General features: G+C 38.5%; 2 protein-coding genes and 1 pseudogene across 2 annotated transcripts; 1 reads left to right on the top strand and 2 right to left on the bottom strand.

Moving 5' to 3' along the window:
• The first annotated feature begins 872 nt into the window (after positions 1–872).
• Positions 873–10,944, top strand: LOC150109979 (histone H4-like; annotated as a pseudogene).
• A 1,658-nt stretch (positions 10,945–12,602) lies between these two features.
• On the bottom strand, positions 12,603–12,898 carry LOC150109978 (histone H4-like). Its single transcript, XM_090416209.1, is given in 2 exon segments — positions 12,603–12,808; positions 12,811–12,898. Coding segments are annotated over 2 exon segments (294 nt in total).
• An 8,430-nt stretch (positions 12,899–21,328) lies between these two features.
• Positions 21,329–21,640, bottom strand: LOC150109977 (histone H4-like). The gene has a single exon (XM_090416194.1). It carries the CDS (start codon positions 21,638–21,640, stop codon positions 21,329–21,331), a length of 312 nt encoding a protein of 103 aa, XP_090272320.1.
• Positions 21,641–23,138: the final 1,498 nt, after the last annotated feature.

The following is a 23,138-nucleotide window of genomic DNA, read 5'->3' as shown; positions in this document are numbered from 1 at the left end:
TAAGCACTTCTCAAGATACCACCAGGGAGATTATGTCGCTAGTTATCGAACCAGCCCCTTGTTGACTCAGAAGACTCTACAGATTATTAGGTTGTCAGCAGAAAAAGCACAAAAAGGAGTCTCCAGCTGCAGAACCTGAAATAATACCTCAACCCTTGGAAAGAACAGCTCCAATGGATTTAACAGCACAATCTGATGAAAGAATAGGGACTGACTCCAGGGACCCAAAGAGAGGATTCCAACAGTAATTTTAAGAAAAAAAGAAAAATGGTCGTCAATTACAGAGATGATGAAGAATACAAACCTCAAAATTACATCAGCGAAGAGTACAGATGAAGGAATTCGGATTCAACCAGAAGGAACTTCGGACTACCGTCGGCTCATTAGACTTATAGACGAACTGAAAGATCCATATCACATGTTTCAGCTTAAGAGTGAAAAAAATCTAAAGGTAGTCATCAGAGATCTCGCTGAAACCATACCATCTGAAGAAATAGCTACTTACCTCAGATCACAAGGCCTACAGCCAATTAAGATTTCGCACATGTACCGTGCAGACAAACGTCCCATGTCCCTGTTTTTAATTGAAATTAGTATAGATCAGAGAAAAATATATGACCCTGAAAACTGTCTGCAAACTGGTGATTAAGACAGAGCCTCTCACAAGGAAGACATCTACAGGTCAATGCCACTGCTTCCAGAAGTATGGGCATGCGCAAAAGCTTTGTAGAGCAGAGTACAAGTGCATTGAATATGGAGGAAATTACCCCTCTTATACATGTTCTAAACCACGCACTACTCCTGCTAAATGCGGAAATTGTGGTGGGCCGCATCTGGCGAATTACAAAGCTTGCTCATCTAATCCATCTAATATGTCTAAAGCAATAGAAACAGGTATTCCATCAACTCAGAAGCATGCTACACCTCTTAAACCAGAAAACCCTTTGCGAGCTTCTTCAAGTAACAGATCGTATGCCTCAGTGGTTTCATTACACACGAAATTAGCAGAAACTATACCAAGCAGTCAAAACTCTGTTGCGATGCTTGCAGCCACTTTGGGAGAAATGTTAACAGACTTTAGCAAATCAAATCTAAACCAGGCTGACACAAATAGAATCCTCAAAAATACTCAAGTCATATTTTCACTGATTAATGGATAATTCGGCCATCACAATAAATTCTGTTCAGGTTGCATTCTGGAATGCTAATGGACCCTGCAACAACCTTCTAGAACTGCAAGAATTTGCTACCCACTACAAATTGATATCATGTTAGTTAATGAGACCCAGCTGCGGCCATATGATAATCCCAAGCTAAGAAATTACTCTTTAATTAGATATGATGGACCTAATGCCAGTGGTGGAGGTACTGCAATCTTTATCAAGAAAAACATCCGTTACAATGAAATAAAAAAAATCCCTACAACTGATCTGAAAAACACTAGCAAAGAAATTTACACCATTAATGCAGGCATTTTAAAAATATATTCTGTTTATAACGCTCCAATCAACACTATCATGGATTCAATTCCAAATATCTCCTCCCGTGAAGAAATTGGCGCCGCAATCAACAAACTTGAAAACAAAATTCAAACTGGCTTAACCGCAGTCTCTTCTATTTCCATTCCAGCCCAAGTAAACCTACTTCCAGAAGAAATCCTTGCTACAATCAGAAACAAAAATAGAATCAGACGCCGCTTTCATAACACGCTATCTCCTCAAGATCGCCAAGAGCTGAACAGAGCATCAAACTTACTTCGCTATGCAGTAAAAGATCACAGAAATCAGCAATGGGAAAGAAAATTTTGGTCACTGATAACTGAAGATAACTCTTTATGGAAATGAGCAAAAACTCTCTGTACAGATCGCTCCAATCTCCAGTCCATTCACGGAGAAAGAGATACAGTTTATAGGGACGATGAAAAGCAGAACCCCTCGCTGAAGCTCTTAAACTTCAGTGCAGTCCTAATTATGCGTGCGGATTTGGTCTTCATAGAGATAATTCACCGATAATTCATAAAGAAAATCTGCTGATTTTCACGGCAGCCTAGCAGCCGTGAAAATATCTGTCCTACCTCGCCTAAAGAGGTCTACTCAATAATTAGGAAGCTTAACAACAGAAAAGCCCCTGGCCCAGATGAAATTAACAACAAAGCAGTGAAAGCTCTTCCGCACAAAGTTGTCATGCATTTGGTAGCAATTATAAATGCAATACTCGGATTAAATTATTTTCCAGACCTATGGAAACGAGTAGACATAATCGTCATTCACAAGGCGGGGAAACGCACCTCAGTTACCGCGAAGTTACAGACCCAACTGTCTCCTTTCATGCTTGGGAAAAATTGCGGAAAAAATCATCCTCAATCGACTTCAAGATGTGGTAAACCAAAACAACACAATATCGAAAGAGAAGTTTGGGTTTCGAACCGGGCACAGTACTACACAACCAGGGTGACCACCGAGCAAAAATATTTCGTATTAACTTATGCAGGAAAAAGGTACTAGATCTGAAAAAAAAGTACTAAATTTTCATTTGCTTTCGTTTCACTCTATTTATGGCATTTTACGGTATTACTACCTTATTATCATAGATGAACGCAATGTAAAACCGCTAAATTAACACATGTACAACAAATATGAAAAGAAAAAAATGTCAAAACTCACTTCAGTGTAGTCATTAATGAGTCCAAGAGCTACAGTTGTCAGTCATCATAACTGAATCCCAATTGTAACTCTATCACTTCACGTGTGTTAATTTACCATATAATTTTTAGTCTCATTTTAGTGTTGAAAATAATGTAACATTAACTCTTCAGTTAGTTATTATGCTATTTACATATATACAGGGGTTCTCACCCACAAGAAAAACACTGGAGGTATTTATTCATTATTTTTATCATATTTTTCTAAATTAATTAACTCTTCAGAAATAGTATAATCTGTTCCTGATGAATGTTTCAATTTTTCTTTTGTCAAAGGAGGGGTTTTTGTTTTGAGATTTCATTACGTGAATCTACAGCCAAAGCATTTTTTATAAGATAGTTACATTTAGTGCGTCCACAATGTATTTTCTTAGCAATTTCACTATCAGGAGCAATTGTTTTCAATAGAGTTGGAAGAGTATCTATAAGCCACAAAAGCATATTGTGTTCGTTATCCAGGGAATTTCCGTTGGTTTGCGCCTCCTGAGTGAAAACGTTTTGTGCCCCGCCTCCTTTCCATTAAAAATTAAAGGATCCTGAAGTACAATAACACGTTACGAATCATTTTTATTATACTGCACATTAAGAGGAAATGTATATTAAAATAAAGAAAAAACAAAAATAGTAAAAAACGTTATTTTTATATAATAAAGAAACATACTCCTATAATGTAACATGGAACACGACAAGAAACGAAGAATAGACTCTCAAAATAACTCAGCGTGTAACGGAACGTAGGATTTGTAACATCGGCAAAATGAACATGTTAGAAACACGGAACTAAGAAAGCCATCAGGCATAAAAGATATGGTAAAGTATAAGATAGGCAGGTCACATAGCCAGACTAAGGAATAATAGACGGACATATAGAATATTCAACTGGCAACAAGAATAAAGAGAAAACCAGGAAGACCACCTACAAGATGAGAAGATCCACTAGTGAAATCTATGGGTATAACATGGAAGAGAGAGGCTCAAGATTGAGATCGTTGGATGCATCTTTGTGACCTGCACTCATGGAGAACTCCTGAGTGAAACACAGGTCCATCAAGAAGAAAACTCAAGAAATTCCTAGAATGTGTTGTTCACTGTGCTGAGAGCTATGGTTAAAGTAAGTTGTGTTGAAGCTGGTACCATTTATTTAACTACCCAACGACTCAGCCCCTCACTGAACTCTCTCATATTCGAAGGTGACAAATATGCACAAACAGTTCAGTGTATTATTTATTCCCTATTTTTTATGAACGTGTTCGATTATATCGCCCCTAAATTGTGCCTCCCGGGTTCTTTGCACCCCTGTACGGAAGGGACCTGTCTGCATCATATGCACATAATCTAAATTCTGCCTCTTTAATTTATTTTTCCGACTAGTATTTGGAACTGGATTTAAACAATCACATTATATCTGAGCTTCGTTTAGATTCTACATTCTGCTAGTGTTTTGGAGTGTTTGCATAACGAATCAATAAACATTTGCTACCATTAATGCTTATATCACAAAATTTACAATAAGCAGTGTGTCCTTTACTTTTACCTGAATAAATTCAGGATTTAAGAATGGGATCCTCCAACCATTCTTTTTTGAATTTCTGCTTATAAGATTTTTTTATCTTTTTAGATGAACCTTGTAAACCTGAATTTGAATCATAACTAGCATCACTTTCTCTTTTATTTGAATTACCTGTGTGAGAAGTGGTTTCTTGTGAGTGGGAAGGGCTGGGATTGAGATCTTCACTTTCATTAGTTCGTTTTCATTATATGTACTTCACTGATTCATGCACTCATTTTCCCCCTAGAATTAGAATCAAATTTAAATTTAGAAAGTTTTTCTCGTCACTTTTCCATGTTTAAAAGTAAAATCTAAAGAATAATATTTCCGATCAAGAAACAAGTTCAATTAAACAAGTTTTTGTTAATAGAATTAATAAAAAGACTGAACTTCTTATAACGCTTGAGAAGTGTTTGAATAGCAGAGAATATATTTTGATTGGCTAATGCCAGTCGGATTGCGTGAGTAGGGAATCGTGAAAGGGGGGGGAAGAAGACTAGCGAATAGTGAGAGGGGTAGGAAAAAAAGAGAAATCATATTCTTGTATCATTAAATATGACATATGGGGAGATGAGAGAAGAGAAGAGAAGAGAAAAATATTGAACTCATATGTCTAACTCTCATTTGTTGTTATTATTATTACTATTCGTAAGGGAAAAAGCACTAGATCTGTTGGTGAACGTACTAAAACACTAAAAATTTATAAAACGTACTAGATCTAGTACGAAAGTACTAGATGTGGTCACCCTGTACACAACAAGTTCACAGACTGGTCGAATTCATCACTACTGGTTTCAATTGGCGACAACATACAAAAGCGGACTTTCTGGATGTAGCAAAAGCCTTTGATAAGGTTTGGCACAAAGGCCTCATCTATAAATTATTTACGCCAACGTTCCGCTCTACCTTAACAAACTTATTGACTCTTTTCAAAAAAACCGGAAATTTCAGGTCAACTTAAGAGGACTCAAATCCTCTTTGAAAAGAATCACTGCAGTTGTTCCTCAAAGCTTTTGCTGCTCTCTCTCCGCTGCGTTTTAACATCTTCGTGGATGACGTCCCTAAGATGACATCAACCACCACAGCTTGCTATATTTTGAGCAAGGTACTTAGGTACGCAGCGTTTACAAACCGCAGCAAGAAACCTAGAAAAATGGCTCAGGAAATGGAGAATAGCTGTGAATGCCAGACAAAGGTACTGCCATTCTCTTCACAAGACGGAAGGCATTCCACTACGGAGAAGTCAAACTTTTCAACACAGCTATTCCATGGAAATCCAGCACCAAATATTTAGGTATTCAACTAGATAACCGTCTCAACTTTAACTCTCACATCGATTATGCCTGCAGCAAGTCAAACTCCGCAATTATGCAACTGTACTCTCTCTAAACAGAAGAAGCCATGTCAGCAATGAAAACAAACTACGAATCTATAAAACAATCATTAGACCCACATTGACTTATAGATTACCGACTTGGGGTCACACTTCCCCTGGCAACATCAAAAAGATACAGGTCATCCAGAACAAATGTCTCCGTATGATATTTAATGCTCCGTGGTTTGTCAGGAATACTCTTCTCCACCAAGACGCTGACATTCCTGATATTCACATGTTTCTCCTTGATACTGCCATTACATATTTCACCAAGGCAGCTAATCATCCCAATCAACTGATTCCAGAGTCATCATCTAACCACGATGAAAACGATAGGTGGAAACACAAGCATCCGAAAGCGGCTCTTCTCATCCGTACAGACGCTCCCACACTGCCCTAAAATGGGTGAGCCATGTGTTCAATAAATTCTCATTAATTTAAGCCATTTTTCATAGAGATGAAGGGATTATAATCCAAGGGATTGAGATCCATCCAGCCACAAAGGTTAATGGTTAATGGATATTCTTTTTCAATTAAGAGGCGATTGATTGGTGTTTACGGGCTTTTGATGTGAACGGACGTATTATTTTAGATTGAGCCTGAATAGTTTGATTACAAGGTTTGTCACGAAACGCAAATTGCACTGGCTTAGACACAGTTTGTTTCATACTGTCTGCCCCTCTGCAAGAGGTCTAATAGCCGGCAGGCCCCACCGCAATGAGGACGAGTGGTGGATTTATGGTTTTATTTAGGGAGGTAGGATTTCAGTCTGTGGCCAAGTGATTTCGTGACGCTCCTTTTCCCTACTGTAGGATAGCTAGTTGCATTTTATTGCTGATAGACACCTGCGAGTATCAACGGGATTTGTTTGTGGACCCTCAAAGGTCCACAGGATTACCTGTAACCTGCTCGGGACACCTGAGCAATCTCTACTCTTTCTCCATCTGTGGCTTTACACATTTCTAAATTATTGTTGTCATGGCAAAACTTCTGAATGACGCCAAATTCGAGGAAGTATACAAGGAATTCCTCAGACTAGGAAAGCTGCTGAGTGATGATTGGCCGGGAAAAGTCAAGTTCTTCGACACATTTTTCCCACAGCAGTCACAGAGAACAATATGGATGACATAATTAAGGTTCCATAACTCTGACGCAATCAGATTTTGCACACTCCCTAAGTATGGAAGATGCCACATCCCAAGACAGCAGTTATCAGACCATGGAAACAGATACAGAATCCCAAATGGTAAAAAAAAAGCGGAAAACTCCACCATTATTGGAGATCCCAAAACAACAGAGACAGAAGCACTCAATGGTCCTAAAGAAAAGAGACCACCAGTCATCTTAAGGGATAAGAAAAAATGGATCCCTGTTTCGTCAGCCCTCAGAGAACAAAACATCTCATTCTCATCTGCCAAAAATTCAGATGAGTGAGTTTAATTTCAACCCACTACTGTCATCGATTACAGAGAGACGACCGCATTTATGGACAATGCGATTATCCCATAACACACCTTCACTTTACCCAGCGAAAAGAAACTGAAGCTTGTTCTACGTAGGATAGCTGAAGGTATCACTACTGAAGATGTGAGCACTGATCTCTCCAGACAGGGCCTGTCCCAATGAGTAGGATGCTCAGATCAGATAAATGACCAATGCCTTTGATGCTGATGGAAATAGGCAACACACAAAAGCAGATCTATGAACTGACAGTAGTATGCGGACTCAAGATTTCAACTGAGCCTCTGAGGAAAAGGGCATCTGCAGGACAGTGTCATAGATACCAAAGGTTTGTACATGCCCAAAAATTATGTAAGGCAGCCTTCAAGTGCTTGAAGTGCGACGAGGGACACCAGATCATTACATGCACCAAGCCATGCTCAATTCAATCCTGCTGTCCAAACTTCAGTGGACCTCACCCCGCCAACTACAAGGGATGCCTTTCCAATCCAAAAAATCGAGGATCAACAAAAGTCAATCTTGGTCTTCAACGTAACAATGTTTTAAGCAACCAATCAGATCGTTCCCCAGTTCGATAAACCTTACCTTCAACCTCACAGGAAGGAACAACCATGACCAAAACATATGCTGAGGCTGCAAGAACTAAGTCTCCTTCATCTCTCGAGCTAGATAGCTCCAACATAACATCGGTTTTAACAGCCTCACTTGCCACCATGCTGCAGGAATTCAGCAAGACATGCCCCACACCATCTTCCAGAAAGAGATTCCTGCAAGGCACTCAAACCATTATAACAGCCATCTGTCATGAGTAAGAAATCCAAACCAAAAGATCTTAAGATAATGGCATGCAAATAGATTGATGAAAAAGATCTTGGAACTTCAAGAATTTGCGACTCGTCTCGGTGCTGATATCATCTTAATTGGTGAAACAAACCTAAGACCAGCTAATAACCCAAAAATCAGCGGATACAATGTATACAGAAACGACAGAATTGGGACAAGAGGTGGAAGCACAGCCATATATATTAAGAGTTATTTGAATCGTAATACAATAGACAAGCCCAAAACAGTAAACCTAGTGGCGACCAGTGTGGAGGATAATACCTTCAATGCTGTGAGTCTCAAAATATATGCTGCTTATAACCTTCCGAGCATTCCACTGCTGACAACAGATCTGGACTCCATAATTGGTCCAAATGACCCCATAATAATAGCAGGAGATCTCAACTCTAAACACACAGCTTGGTACAGCACTTAAATTAACACCAAAGGCCACACACTATTCAACTTTGCAATGCTCAACACTGTTGATGAGGCCTCTCCTACCGCGCCTATCCACTTCAGCCCTTCAGGTAGCTCGGATGTACAAAACATTGTCATCTTTAAAAATATAAGATACCAATTCAAATTAGAATCAGTTAACGAATTATATTCTGACTTTAGTCCCATAGTGCTTAATCTAGGTTCATCAGATCAATTCTTTCCTCTGCACACATTCTTACCATGGGATAAGTTAGCCAAGGTTCTTCCTGATCATATTGGTCCAATGCCCAACATCAGTAAAAAGGAAGAGATAGACTCAGCAATAAATGACCTAACTCTACAAATTCAGAAAGCAATAGAATCAGTCAGACAATCCGTTGTCTTCTACCAAACCAACCATATCCCTGAAGAAATCATGGAACTAATCAGAAAAAAAAATAATCCAGAAAGAGATACCACAATACCGCAGCCCCTCAAGACAAAACAGTATTGAACAATCCAAATAGGCAGGACTGGGTAGCTCTTCAAAATACAGAAACCATCAATAAGAAACCAAATGGACTAACATGAATACTGAATGGAAATTTCTAAGAGCGATCCACATCAAAAAGCAACTCATACCCCCTATATAAACCAAGAAAGGGACAGTTCACAAAGTTGAAGAGAAAGCTGAAGCACTAGTAGGTAACCTTGAATCTCAGTGCAATCCAATTTATGCAAATTTAAATATCAACCTTATGTACAAGATTCATTGCCATGTTAGGACAACCTTAAGATAAAACACTGTTAAATTGGAACATATCACTCCTACAAATCTGGCAGAAATGATAAATATCATCTCCCATCTAAACAGTAAAAAAGCTCCAACACCGAATGGGATAACTAACAGAATAGTAAATCTACTCCCAAGAAAGGCCATAGTCCGTCTCGTCAACATTACAAATGCTATCTTTAGATTCCAACATTTCCCTACTACATGGAAAACAGCCACTATCATGCCATTGAAGAAGTCAGGAAAAATCCTCACCTTCCCGAAAGCTACACACCCATAAGCTTGTTGTCCAGCCTCCGAAAGGTGACAGAGAAAGTGATCCTCTCAAGATTCCAAGCAGAAACTAATAAGTTATTAATTTTGCTTAATGAACAGTTCGGCTTCAGTAAGGTTCAGTTCGGCCTCAACAAGTGCACCGGCTGGTAGAAATCATTACTAAAGGTTATAACTGGAAACTCAATACGACTGCCACCGTCATCGACGCAGAGAAGGCCTTTGCCAAAGTATGGCATCAAGGCCTTCTCTACAAAGTGATAAAATTTAATTTGCCAATCAAGTTAATAAATAATACCAGGTAAGAGTGTATAACACCAGGTAAAGACAGATATATTCAGGTCAGGGTCGGCGAAGCGGTTTCGACCAGACACAGGATTTCGGCAGGCGTGCCTCAGGGATCTCTTCTGGCCCCACCCGTGTTCTCAATCTACGAAGCGGACATCCCTCTGAACAAAAGAACAAGTATTCACGGCATTATTTGCAGATGACACGGCACTGATGGCAAGATCTCTGAGCCCCAAACTGGTAACTAGAAGACTTCAAACCAGTATACACATTTTAGAAAAGTGGAATGCAGATTGGAGGATCCAAGATAACCCCCAGAAAATCTCAGCTATATTGTTCACTTGAAAGAAAATCCATACCTTGGAGAATATTTATTTATTGGGAGTAAAGATTCCATGACAGACTGAAGTTAAATATCTTGGAGTGATTCTTGGTAGTAAACACCTCTTCACAAACATAAATCATTTTACCTGAAAGACATCCAAAATCTTAGCACAGCTCTACCCTATGATTAACAGACAAAGTAAACTGGACACACAAAAAAATAACATTTTACAAGATGGTAATTCGACAGGTCATCACTTACGCATTCCCCACTTGGAGCCACACCGCGAATACAAACATTCTGAAACTTCAGAGATTACAGAATAAGTGCCTGAGGATGATTCTGGATGCGCGTTGGTTTATAAAAAACACCCAGATCCATAGAGAAGCTAATATCCTTTATATTTCTTCCCTTCTCCTAAATCTAGCTGAGAGGTTCTTTACCAAGACAAGCATTCATCCGAGCACAATAATGAAGGAAGTCTCGGAATATAATGAAGCGGAAAGTTACAAATATCACTTTCTCAAACCCATCTAGCCAGATCTGTAATTCGTTATTCCCTTTCTCAATTCTCTTGCCATCAGCTTTTTGTAATGTTCAGGTACATTGGATAATAATCTACTTTCAATGTCAGGTTGTGGTAAAGAAGAAAAGGTCTTGGAAAATGAGGTGCTAAGCGTCAATGAAAAGTTCTTCGAGATAACATTCAGGGATTGAGCAAACCAGCTATTCGACATCTTGATCGTCTTGATGGTGTTAAATGTATATCCGGTTTAATTTATGAAGAAATCCTTTGGGTGTGGAAAGTGTTTCTGTAAAATGTTATTCGATATGATTTCACCTATACAGAGCATGGAAAAAGGAAACTGACATTGAAATGGACATTGTATACGCCCTTAAACGACAAGGAAAGACCTTGTATGGTTATGGAGGTTGAAACAGAGTATAAGAAACGGCCCTTTTAAAGGCCACCAAATTCTGTATTACCATTTCTACAACTTAAGAAAAAATTTCAATATTATAAAATAAAAACAAGCGTGTTTCAATTTACGAAAATAGGTTTCATAGTAAAATATCAAAATAAAATAAAATAAACAACCATGTACAATTCAAACATTCAAACATTAATTAATAGATGAATTCAATATAAAATGAAGTTAAATTTAATAAGAATAAAATGAAAAATCCTTATATTAAAATCCTTAAAGTTATATGTATATGATTTTTAAAATTAATTATTTTGTATGAAATTCAATAAAAGATTACAGCAGGTACGAGCTAAACTGAAATTAACTGTTCCCGATAGAATGAACGCGTCAGTACTTTTTGGCAATTTTCTGTCAACATATAAATTTAGTGTAATTTTATAGCATTAATCGTCTTGCATTCTATTTACAATTTAAAAGAGAAACTTCGGATATTAAATCAGAATTTATTTAATTCTAATGGATTGGCAAAAAACCAAAATGCCCAAAATTTGCCGATCATCACTTACTCTGAACTACAGAGCTCGGTACACTCCGATGTCTGGCAACAAGGATATGTTTACTTTTTTCTTCCACTTATCTTATATAAAGTTAACGGGATTTTCCCATTGGATCCTTTATTTCCTGGTTGGAAGTTTTTTGCCAGTCCATGGAACTTTTAACTTTATTCTCTATAATCACATCTCAAAGACTTTATTTTTAATTATCGGCGTTGACCTTAGAACTTAGAGCATGCATGCTATAAGTTCTAAATTTACATTTTGCGGTTTGCTCAAAGATTGATTTTATGATATCAGCAGGGAAAATATTTCCTTGGCATTCCAATTCTAAATTTTATTTTCATTTCTCTATTGCAGTCTTCATTATCCATCCAGCATCCGAGTAATGTCAAGTTTCTCACTTCTTCTGTTTTATAAGAATGTTGCTAATGATTGTGAATTTAGTTTTGCTGATATTTATCCCGAATACCATATTTTCCCAAAATTCGTTCACTAGATCGGGTAGAATCTTTATATTTTCAACCAGGAGAGATTTGCCAGCAGCGTATCGTATCGGCTCTCGCTGATGATTCACATAAATACTTCCACTCTTAATTTTATGATTATATGCTGAAATTGACAGCAGAAATTAGTGCGAAGTTTCTCTTTTTAATTGTAAATAGAAAGAAGGACGATTACTGCTTAAAAATCACACTAAATTAATATATTGACAGAAAATTGCCAAAAGCGCTGAGGCATTCATTCTATTTGGACAAGTTAATTTTAGTTTAGCTCGCACCTGCTGTATTCTTTTGCTGAATTTCGTATCAACTAATTAGTTTTAAAAATCAGATACATATAACTTTGAAGGATGTTTCGTTTCATTCATATTAAATTTAACTTCATTTTATATTGAATTCATCTATTAAGTAAAGTTTAAATGTTTTAATTGTTACATGTTTGTTTATTTTATTTCATTTTGATATTTGTCTATGAAACTAGTTTTCTTAAATTGAAACAAACTTGTTTTTATTTTATAATATTGAAATATTTTCTTAAGTTGTAGAAATGGTAATCCCTCCTCTACAGAATTTGATGGCCCTTAAAAGGGCCGTTTCTTATACTCTCATTCACCCTCCATAACCATACAAGTTAAGTCCTTTAAGGGCGTTTACAACGGCCGTTGGTGCGACAGTCTTCCTTTTGCCATGCTCTGTATAGGTGACAGCATCTCGAATAACATTTTCCAGAAACACATTCAACACCCCACGGGTTTCTTCATAAATTAAACCGGATATACGTTTTACTCCACAAAGACGTCGAATGGCTGGTTTCTAATTCCCTGAATATTATCTCGAAGAACGTTTCGATGACGCTTAGCACCTCCTTTTCCAAGACTTTTTCCAGCTTTACCACGACTTGACATTGTAAGAAGATTATTATCCAACGTACCTCAACACTACAGAAAGTTGCTGGCAAGAGAATTGAAAAAGCGTTCAACGTTACTGACTGGATGGGCGACGCAAATATGCTTTTACATACCCCTTTGTCTGGGTTGGTATGCAGATGAATGGGCTAGTTTTGAGTTTCATGCACTCCCTTTGTGAGCAGTGTAGTTAGTTGATATCAGCTGGGAGAAGGACTGTTTTTGGTCTTTTGTGCTTGTTGTAGACTGTATCATTGTATTCTGAAACTTGACTGATCAGTGAGTCAGGATGAGTAATTGCTCTGGTAAAAAACTGAAAACGTCTCTTCTAGGTAATGTAGTAGGGTGGCTATGTATGAGGTTTCGGTCTCCCGATGGATCTGTCTGTTTCTGACATAACACGGTGTGTTCAAGATCATTCGTAGGCATTTATTTTGTATCCTCTGGAGTTTTAGGATATTAGACAGTGGTGTGTGGCTCCACGCTGGGGAGGCGTACGTGATTACAGGGCGTAATATCATGTTGTATATTAGTAGTTTATTTTGTGCGCGAAGTTTACTTCTGCGGTTGATCATGGGGTATAGCTGTGCTATGGCTCAGGATGTCTTACTGCAGATGAGTGTACTATGAATGTTGAATCTAAGTCTTTTGTCCAGTCTAACTCCCAGATACGTGGTTTCTGTTTGCCACGGAATCTTTTTCCCAGAGAGTTCGAAGTCCTCAATGATGGATACTTTTCTTCTTGTAAAAAGCATAGCAGAGCTTTTCTGAGGATTGACCTGAATCCACCAATCTGAGAACCACTTTGCTAGAGAGGAGATGCCATCCTATAGCCTTTTGGATGCCAGCTTTGGGCTGAGAGAACTGGACAATATTGCCCTATCATCGACATATAAGGCAGTGATGGTTGTTCTTGAGTTTTGTATGATGTCAGCTACGTAGATTGAGAAGGTTAGAGGGGTCAGAAGACAGCCATCGGGTACACCTGCAAGAATATTTCTTCTGGATGATATAATTCCATTGATTTTTATTTGCATGTATCTGTCTGAGAGATAGGATTTGATCAGTCTTACGATGTTTATGAGGTTTCGGTCTCCCGATGGATTTGTCTGTTTCTGACATAACACGGTGTGTTCAAGATCATTCGTAGGCATTTATTTTGTATCCTCTGGAGTTTTAGGATATTAGACAGTGGTGTGTGGCTCCACGCTGGGGAGGCGTACGTGATTACAGGGCGTAATATCATGTTGTATATTAGTAGTTTATTTTGTGCGCGAAGTTTACTTCTGCGGTTGATCATGGGGTATAGCTGTGCTATGGCTCAGGATGTCTTACTGCAGATGAGTGTACTATGAATGTTGAATCTAAGTCTTTTGTCCAGTCTAACTCCCAGATACGTGGTTTCTGTTTGCCACGGAATCTTTTTCCCAGAGAGTTCGAAGTCCTCAATGATGGATACTTTTCTTCTTGTAAAAAGCATAGCAGAGCTTTTCTGAGGATTGACCTGAATCCACCAATCTGAGAACCACTTTGCTAGAGAGGAGATGCCATCCTATAGCCTTTTGGATGCCAGCTTTGGGCTGAGAGAACTGGACAATATTGCCCTATCATCGACATATAAGGCAGTGATGGTTGTTCTTGAGTTTTGTATGATGTCAGCTACGTAGATTGAGAAGATTAGGGGGGTCAGAAGACAGCCATCGGGTACACCTGCAAGAATATTTCTTCTGGATGATATAATTCCATTGATTTTTATTTGCATGTATCTGTCTGAGAGATAGGATTTGATCAGTCTTACGATGTTTATGGGTATGTTGGCTTTTATAAGCTTGTAAATTAGGCCCTGGTGTCATAATTTGTCGAATGCCTTTGCTAGATCCAAGAATACAGCTGCAGTGTGCTGGTTCCAATTAAAGCCGACTCTGATGTGATTGAAAAAAGAAAAGAGAAAAAATTTGAAAAAGCTCAATGCAAGGCGTTGCTGACTATAAGAGTGAAGCAAAATGCTTTTATAATCCCTGCTATCTGATAAGGTTGCTGTGTGAGGAAACGTTTATGAGCTAAGTGCTCTGCCTGAGTGGATGCGATTTAAAGATCTTCATTTGGAAGTAGGATGGCCTTGGGTCTCCTATATTTGGAGAAGTCTGTTTCATCATAATTTGCTGCTTGTTGCGCTAATTCATTTGGATGTGAAGAGAATGCTGAGAAGCATCCTCTTCACATCCAAATGTAAACATCTACTGTAAACATCCAAATGTAAACATCTACTCTTTCCTGCCGAAAACTGCAGGAAAGAGTAAATGTAGGGGATATTTGTATCCCGGTGGAGTTGGACATTTCTGATATACCATGGTGCGTCTAAGATCATGCAGAGACATTTGTTTTGCACTCTCTGTAGTTTGAGGATATTTGTACTTGAGGTGTGGATCCAGGCTGGGGACACATAAGTAATAATGGGTCGAATCATCAACTGATAAAGGAGCAGTTTTATTTTGGTATCCAGCTTCCTGTTCCTATTGATAAGAGGGTAAAGCTCTGCAATGACTCTTGATGCTTTTGTACGTGAGGCTTTTATATGTGGACTGAAGGTTAGTTTTCTGTCCACCCAGATATTTGGTTTCTGCTTTCCAGGGAATCTTGATATTAAATAGGAAGATGTCATCTTTGGGAGATATTGACTTTTTAGTGAAGAGCATGGCGATACTCTTCTGAGGGTTTACTTGCAATCTCCATTCCAAGAACCAGTGCTTAAATCTCTGCAGGTTTTCTTGCAGTTTCCTGGTGACAAGGTGCGGTTTAATAGATCTGGTTAGTATCGCTGTGTCGTCTGCGTATAGGGCAATCATGAGTGACATTGGATTGTGCGGAATGTCCGCCATGTAAATCGTGAAAAGTATCGGTGCCAGTAGGGACCCCTGAGGCACTCCTGCCAAGATGCGTCGCTGGGTAGATAATATATCATTTAGTTTGACTTGCATTCGTCTGTCACTAAGAAATGAAATTATAATTTGGATTGGATCTAATGGAATGCCAGCTAAAATCAACTTGTATAGTAGTCCAAAGTGCCATAATTTGTCGAACGCCTTTTGTAAGTCAACAAATACTCCTCCAGTGTATTGGTGCCAATTGTAACTTGTGGTAATGAACTCTATTAATCTATGAATTTGTTGGGTGGTACTGTGAAGCTGGCGAAAAGCAAACTGTTCTGAATGAAGGATGTTTAATTTTTTTACTGACAGCTATCCTTTCCAGAATTCCAGTTGAATTCTGGAAAGGATAGCTTTTTCTGCTATTTTGCCTAAATTAGAAATCAGACTTATGGGACGATAACTTTGAGGCTTCTGAGGATCCTTGCCAGTCTTGTATATAGGAACTACATCTGCCAACTTCCACGCAGAAGGAAAGTACTTAAACCTTAACACAGCATTTATTATTGTTGTAAGATATACGATGGCCTTTCGGGGTAGCAGTTTAATAACTTTGTTGGATATGCCGTCTGGCCCTGGAGCTTTTTTATTCATTAAGTTCTTTATAATGTCACAAATTTCAGCTGGGGAAGTAGGTGTGAGTTGGCTGGTACAGGTATCAGGCAGTTTTAACACGTGTCTGACGTGGCAGTGGACTTTGTAAATATGATTGAAATTTAGATTATTGTATGAAGGGCTACACTCTTTTTCTAAATTTTTAGTTATAGTTTCGGCTTTTTCTGCATCTGTGTAAACGATGTTCAGGTCAGATTTTAGAGGAGGAAGAGATTTGCTTTTGTTTTTGATGTTTCTCAGGAACTTCCAGACGGTTTGATCACCAGGTGATATGGAGGCTAATTTGTCTTCCCATAGTTTGTTTCTGTGGACTTTAAGTGCATTTCTCACTGCACTATTCATTTTGTTGAGATATGTTTTGTCTTGGGGTGCTCTGGTGTTGTGGTATCTTTTTCTTGCTTTATTTTGTACCCTGATTAAGTTCATTATGTCATCGGGTAGTCGTTTAGGCTGGAAAGCAATTGAATTTGAGGTGAGAGATGCTAGGCTGTGTTGATTTGATCAGTAAGTTTTTTGACTGCAGAATCAATTTCTTCCTTAGAATTAATATAAGGGACGGATCAATGTAGTTTGGAAGCATTTTGGATAGTTTTTCCCAGGTAATGAAGGTGTGAGGCGAAGGGAGAAGTCCCTTCTGATAAACCAGTTGGAGCAGAATAGGATTTTGGTCTGATGATAATTCATTCAATGATTCCAGGATGTACTGCAGGTTGACATTCTGAAGGACAGCTATATCCAAGATGTTGGATGAGCCAGTGGGACTGTGGTGAGTTGGCACTGAGGGTCCAGCCACAGCTGAGCAATTTGAGTTTGTGTAGTTAAAGAGGATGCGGCCGTTCCTATTTATAGACCTACTGCTCCAGGCGTGATGTTTTGCATTTAAATCTCCGGCGATAATAACCGGTAGTTTTTGATGGCAGGTTATAAGCAGCATAGATATTTTATATTTCCGACAGAGTTTGTGATGATATTGACACCTGTGAATTCTAGATTAGTTGTTGTAGGAATGGCCAGCATGATGATTGATGTGATTTTTGATGAGGATGGCTGTACCACCACCTCTGTAATCCAGCCTATCATTCCTGTAAAGTTGATATCCTTTGAATTTAAGATTGTCAGCAGGTCTCAGGTGAGTTTCATTAATTAATAATATATCCGGATTATATCTGTCATTGAATTCCTGCACTGCTAGTATTTTATTTTTAAGGCCGTTGGCATTCCATACAATAATCATTAGAGAATCTGGGGTAAATTGTTTCCTATGCATTGGAGACAGTGCACATAAAATGGACTGTGCTTGCTGCAAGAAACTTTTTGTAGTGCTTAGTGATGGATCTGCGTTACTGAAATCCTGTAACATATTTACAAGACAAGAGGTGATGTTGGCTGTTATATTTGAATGTGGATTTGGCATATTCTGGTCATGGACTGCTTTTTTGGGGCTGTCCACGTCAGCATATGTTCTTGTTTGGTGTTGAAGATTTATTTTCTTGGGGGACTCAGTTGATGGTGGCTGAACACCTGTCATTTTGTTCAAACTAATAGGAGCCTGATGAACTTTAGCTTCTGGGGCTCGCGTTTCTGATAGTGAGTTAGATCGACTGATTAACTCAGTTTGCCTGTTTTTTGGGTGGCAAATGCACCCTCTGTAATTTGTAGGGTGGGGACCACCACAATTAGCGCACTAAGCCGGGATGGTTTTCCGCTTGGAGAACGTGTGGGGTTGGTGTCACCACATTTTAAACATCTGTATTGAGCTTTGCATAACTTCTGGGCATGACCAAATTTTTGGCATCTATGGCACTGCCCAGAAAAAGCCCTCTACCTAAGTGGCTCCGGTGAGACCTTAAGCCCACAGATTGTCTTCGAGTTATAAATATTTTTATAGATATTGTGTATTTCCACCAATATCAGAAGCATAGAGGTCTTGTTTGATCTGTACATTCTGCTGACCTTTATGGGAGGCAGATCTTGCATGTTGAGGTCAGCAGCTATTTCAGCTGTTACAGTGTCTTCAGATACTTCTCGGAGTACCACTTTTAAATTTTTCTCCGAGGTAAGTGTGAAGGTTTGGTATTTTATACCTCTTACATCCAGCTCCTTGGTTAAATTTCTATAGTCAGTCAATGTAGCGGGCTGAATTTTGATGCCCTCATCTGTGTTCTTGGCAGTGGAGTAATTTATCTGCAGGTTGGCCATAGTGGTTCTTACGGCTGTCCATCTCTCCTTTTCCCTAAGAATGGCTGGAGGCACCGTTTCATTGGTGGAGGCAGAAGAATGTGTTGGGAGCCTCTTCATCAAATGCCATTTTCGTTTGCTGACTCCAAGGCGAGAGTTTTGCGTTTTTTGCGCGCATGCGTCTCTCCTTGATCTGAATGAGTAGAGTCCGAGATTACTAGATTTAAATTTTCCTACATTTGAAGAGCGTCTTCATTTTGATCTTCATCAGTCTCGGGTAAAGAGTAAACATTTAGGAAGCCTGGCCATTCAAGCCCGAACTTCTTAAGGAGTTTCTTTATGAAGCTGAATGCCAGTCCTTTATCTAGAGAGTCTATAATGATGTCAGGATCTATCATGTTTGATGGCCATTTGAGCTTAAACTTTCTTTGAAGTTTATTTGCAAGAATAAGCGCTGGTTCTTCATCCAGAGAATCTGTGAGGGCGTCCAAATCTAACACATTCATCATTAACGATCTGCGTGTAAATGCAAGTAATTCCTACAAATATATGGATCTGAAATACTTGTGCTAACAATGGCGATTCCAACGGCTGTTGGGCCTAATAACGAATCGCACTCGTTGCAATTACAGTCCACTTACCTTTGCTGCTGTTCTTAAATAGAGTATAATTCGTAATTTAATAATTTTAATCATGTCTCAGCTAGTTAATCTAGCTGCTACACTACAAAACCAAGATTCCTCATATTTGATTAACACGTTCTACCGAGAAGAAAATCTGCAACCGTCATCAAAGAACTCTGATCACTCTCCAGAATTCAAAAAGCATTAACAAAACATTAACATTTCTGGCTAGATGGGTGAAGCAAAACTGCTTTTCATATTCCCCTTTGTCTTGTAATGAAAGAACTTTGAATGGAGTGTTTGTGAGCTATATGCCCGCCCATGAGGGCAGTGAAGTTAGTTGTGTTCAGCTAAACATAAGATGGACTTTAGCCTTTTATATATGTTGATTTCTGCTTCATTATATTCCGGGTATTCTTTGATTTACTGGTTTGGATGACTACTTGTCTTGGTAAAGAACTTCTCAGCTAGATTTGGGAGAAAGGAAGAGATATAGGGGTATTAACTTCTCTATGGATCAAACTTTTCTATGGAATGTGGTCAAAATACAAGTGAGATGATTTTCAATGTGGTTCTCGAAAATAGACAAAGCATATCAAACTTCAACGTTTTAACAGTTGCTGGAATTCAGAAACAGAACGATTCAGAAACATTTGACGATTACTAGAAGTTCTTCAAGTTTAAACATTAATCTGTTGAATAGATGCTACTGCTGTATATCCGAAAAACTAGAAAGCAGCAGATATACTACATGTTTTAAATTTTCTAATACCGCGTTACTTACTACTTAACCAATAATCGCATCTCGTCGTCAATATTATTCCAGTCACTGAAAGGACACTGACACGCTACTTGAACTTGGCAAGAGTAGTCTTTGATCAAAACATTGCCTGTTCAGTTCTTCGATTATACTGAAAATGGGCAAGTTATGTTGACGTTAACACAGTCTCCATTAACATCAAATGCACGCATTTGTGCTCCCAATATAAAAAATTAATAATAAAATTAAGAGTGCAAGTATTCATATGAGTCATCATCGAGAGCCGATACACTGCTGGAAAATCTCTCGTGGCTGAAAATATTAACATTCTACCAGTTCTAATGAACGTATTTTGGGAAAATATGATATTCTGGAGATATATCAGCAAAACTATATTCACATTCATTAGCAAGATTCTTACTAAACAGAAGTAGTGAGTAACTTGACTTTACTCGGATGCTGTATACGAATAATGAAGATTACAATAGAGAAATGGAAATAAAAATTCAGAACTGCAATGTCAAGAAAAATGTTTCCCTGCTGAAGTCAACCGCAAAATTTAAATTTAGAACTTGGAGCGTGCATGTTCTTGAGGTCAACGTCGATAAATAAAAATATAATCTTTGAGATGTGGTTATTGGAAAGAATTTCAAAAGTTCCACTGGTTGGAAAAAACTTCCAACCAGGAAGTAACGGATCAAATGGGGAAAAAAAGGTAAAAATATCCAGGTTGCCAGATATCTGGCTGTTCTGAGATCTGGGTTTCAGAGTAAGTGATGATCGCACAAAATTTGCCGACTTGCGATAACAGATGGCATACGAGGATGGATAAATTCTAATTTAATATCCGAAGGTTCACTCTTTAGTTCGAAATAGAAAGCAGGACGATTACTGCTATAAAATCACACTATATTTATATATTGACAGAAAATTGCCAAAGAATACTGACGCCTTTATTCCATCGGGACCAGTTAATTTCAGTTTAGCTCTTACCTGCTGTACTCTTTTATTAAATTTCGTATGAAGTATTTAATTTTTAAAAACCCTATGCATATAACATTGAAGGATTTTTCGTTTTATTCATATTAAATTTAACTTCATTTTAAATTGAATTCATCTATGAATCAAACCTTTTTTATGTTTCAATTGTTACATGGTTGTTTATTTTATTTCATTTTGATATTTTTCTATGAAACCTGTTTTCTTAAATTGAAACAAGCGTGTTTTTATTTAATGATATAGAAATTATTTCTTTAGTTGTAGAAATGGTAATCCCTCCTACAGAATTTGGTGGCCCTGAAAAGGGCCGTTTCTTTTACTCTGTCGTTCAACCTCCATAACCATACAAGGTCTTTCCTTGTCGTTTTAGGGCGTATACAACGTCCATTGCTGTGACAGTCTTCCTTTTGCCATGCTCTGTATAGGTGACAGCATCTCGAATAACATTTTCCAGAAACAGTTTCAACACCGCACGGGTTTCTTCATATATCAAACCGGATATACGTTTAACACCACCGCGACGAGCAAGACGTCGAATTGCTGGTTTGGTAATTCCCTGAATGTTATCTCGAAGAACTTTTCGATGACGCTTAGCACTTCCTTTTCCAAGACCTTTTCCTGCTTTACCACTACCTGACATTGTAAGCAGATTATAAACCAACGCACCTGAACACTACTGGCAACTGAACTGAAAAACCTGATTTGGCTAGATGGATTACAGTCCCGTGGACTTCGATCCCTTAATCTGTATGAGTAGTCATGAATTAAGTGTTAGCGAGCACCTGGCTCACCCTATTTAGGGTTGTACGGAGGTACCAGAATCGGTAAGCCAAGCAGCTTTCGGGCGCTTGTGTTTCCACCTATCGTGTTCGTCATAATTAGATGACTCTTGAATGAGTTGATTTGGATGAACAGCTGCTTTGGCAAAATAAGCAGCAGCACTGTTTTGGGGGAAAGTGGGAATATCGCCATCTCGGTGTGAGAGAGTATTTCTGACAAACTACGGAGCGTTGAAGATCATACATAGGCACTTGTTTTGTATAACTTGTAGCTTGTTGATGTTTGTGGGGGAAGTGTGCCCCCAGGCTGGTGATCCATAAGTTAACGATGGTCTGATAATTGTTTTGTAGATCCGTAGTTTGTTATCAGTGCTGACTTGACTTCTTCTATTGAGGAGAGAATAGAGTTGTGCAATTGCAGAGTTTGCTTTTTTGCATGCATAAACTATGTGGGAGTTAAAGTTTAAACGGTTATCTAGTTGAATGCCCAGATATTTGGTGCTAGATCTCCATGGGATGGCTGTGTTAAAAAGTTTAACTTCTCCAACATGAGATGCTTGTCTTCTTGTGAAAAGAATGGCAGTGCTTTTATCGGAATTTACAGATATTCTCCATTTTTTGAACCAGTCTTCTAAATTTGTTGCTGCAGTTTGTAATCGCTGAGTAGCTATATTAGGCCTGAGAGATCTGCTAAGAATAGCCATATCATCCGCATAACTAGCTATAGTGGTTAGTGATGTGCTAGGAACATCAGAAACAAAGATGTTAAAAAGCAGCGGTGAGAGCAGCGAGCCTTGAGGGACACCAGCAGTGATTTTTTTCAGTGAGGATCTAATTCCACGCAACTTAACCTGAATTTTACGGTCCTGTAGAAAGGAGTTAATGATTTTGGTAAGATAAAGAGGGATGTTGGCTGCAATTAATTTGTAGATGAGACCTTTGTGCCAGTCTGTATCGAAAGCTTTTGCAACATCTAAAAAGATAGCTCCTGTGCGCTGTTTCCAGTTAAAGCCTGTAGTGATGAACTCAGTCAGTCTGTGAATTTGATGTGTAGTGCTATGTCCAGTACGGAAACCAAATTGTTCTTTCGGAATGATGTTATTTTTAATCACCTCCTCATTAAGTCGGTTGAGAATGATTCTTTCTGCTATTTTTCCTAGGCATGATAGAAGACTGATGGGTCTATAGCTCTGTGGCATCTGAGGCGCTTTACCAGGCTTGAGAATAAGGAAAATATCAGCTTGTTTCCATCTTGAGGGGAAATAATTAATTCTCAGAATTGCATTGATAATGGCTACTAAATGCATGACAGCTTTGTGTGGGAGGGCCTTGATTGTTTTGTTGGTAATTTCGTCTGGA

The sequence above is a fragment of the Typopeltis vanoorti genome, chromosome 1 (assembly GCF_054136105.1).
Source record: "Typopeltis vanoorti isolate ZY-2024b chromosome 1, IOZ_Tvanoo_1.0, whole genome shotgun sequence".
NCBI lineage: Eukaryota > Metazoa > Arthropoda > Arachnida > Uropygi > Thelyphonidae > Typopeltis > Typopeltis vanoorti.
Note: the sequence above shows the minus strand (reverse complement) of the source record. Positions and strands in the feature narration are given on the sequence as shown.

Bases quoted from the DNA above. Each gene is read 5' to 3' on its own strand.
- LOC150109977 (XM_090416194.1), bottom strand. From the start codon at position 21,640: ATGTCAGGTAGTGGTAAAGCAGGAAAAGGTCTTGGAAAAGGAAGTGCT.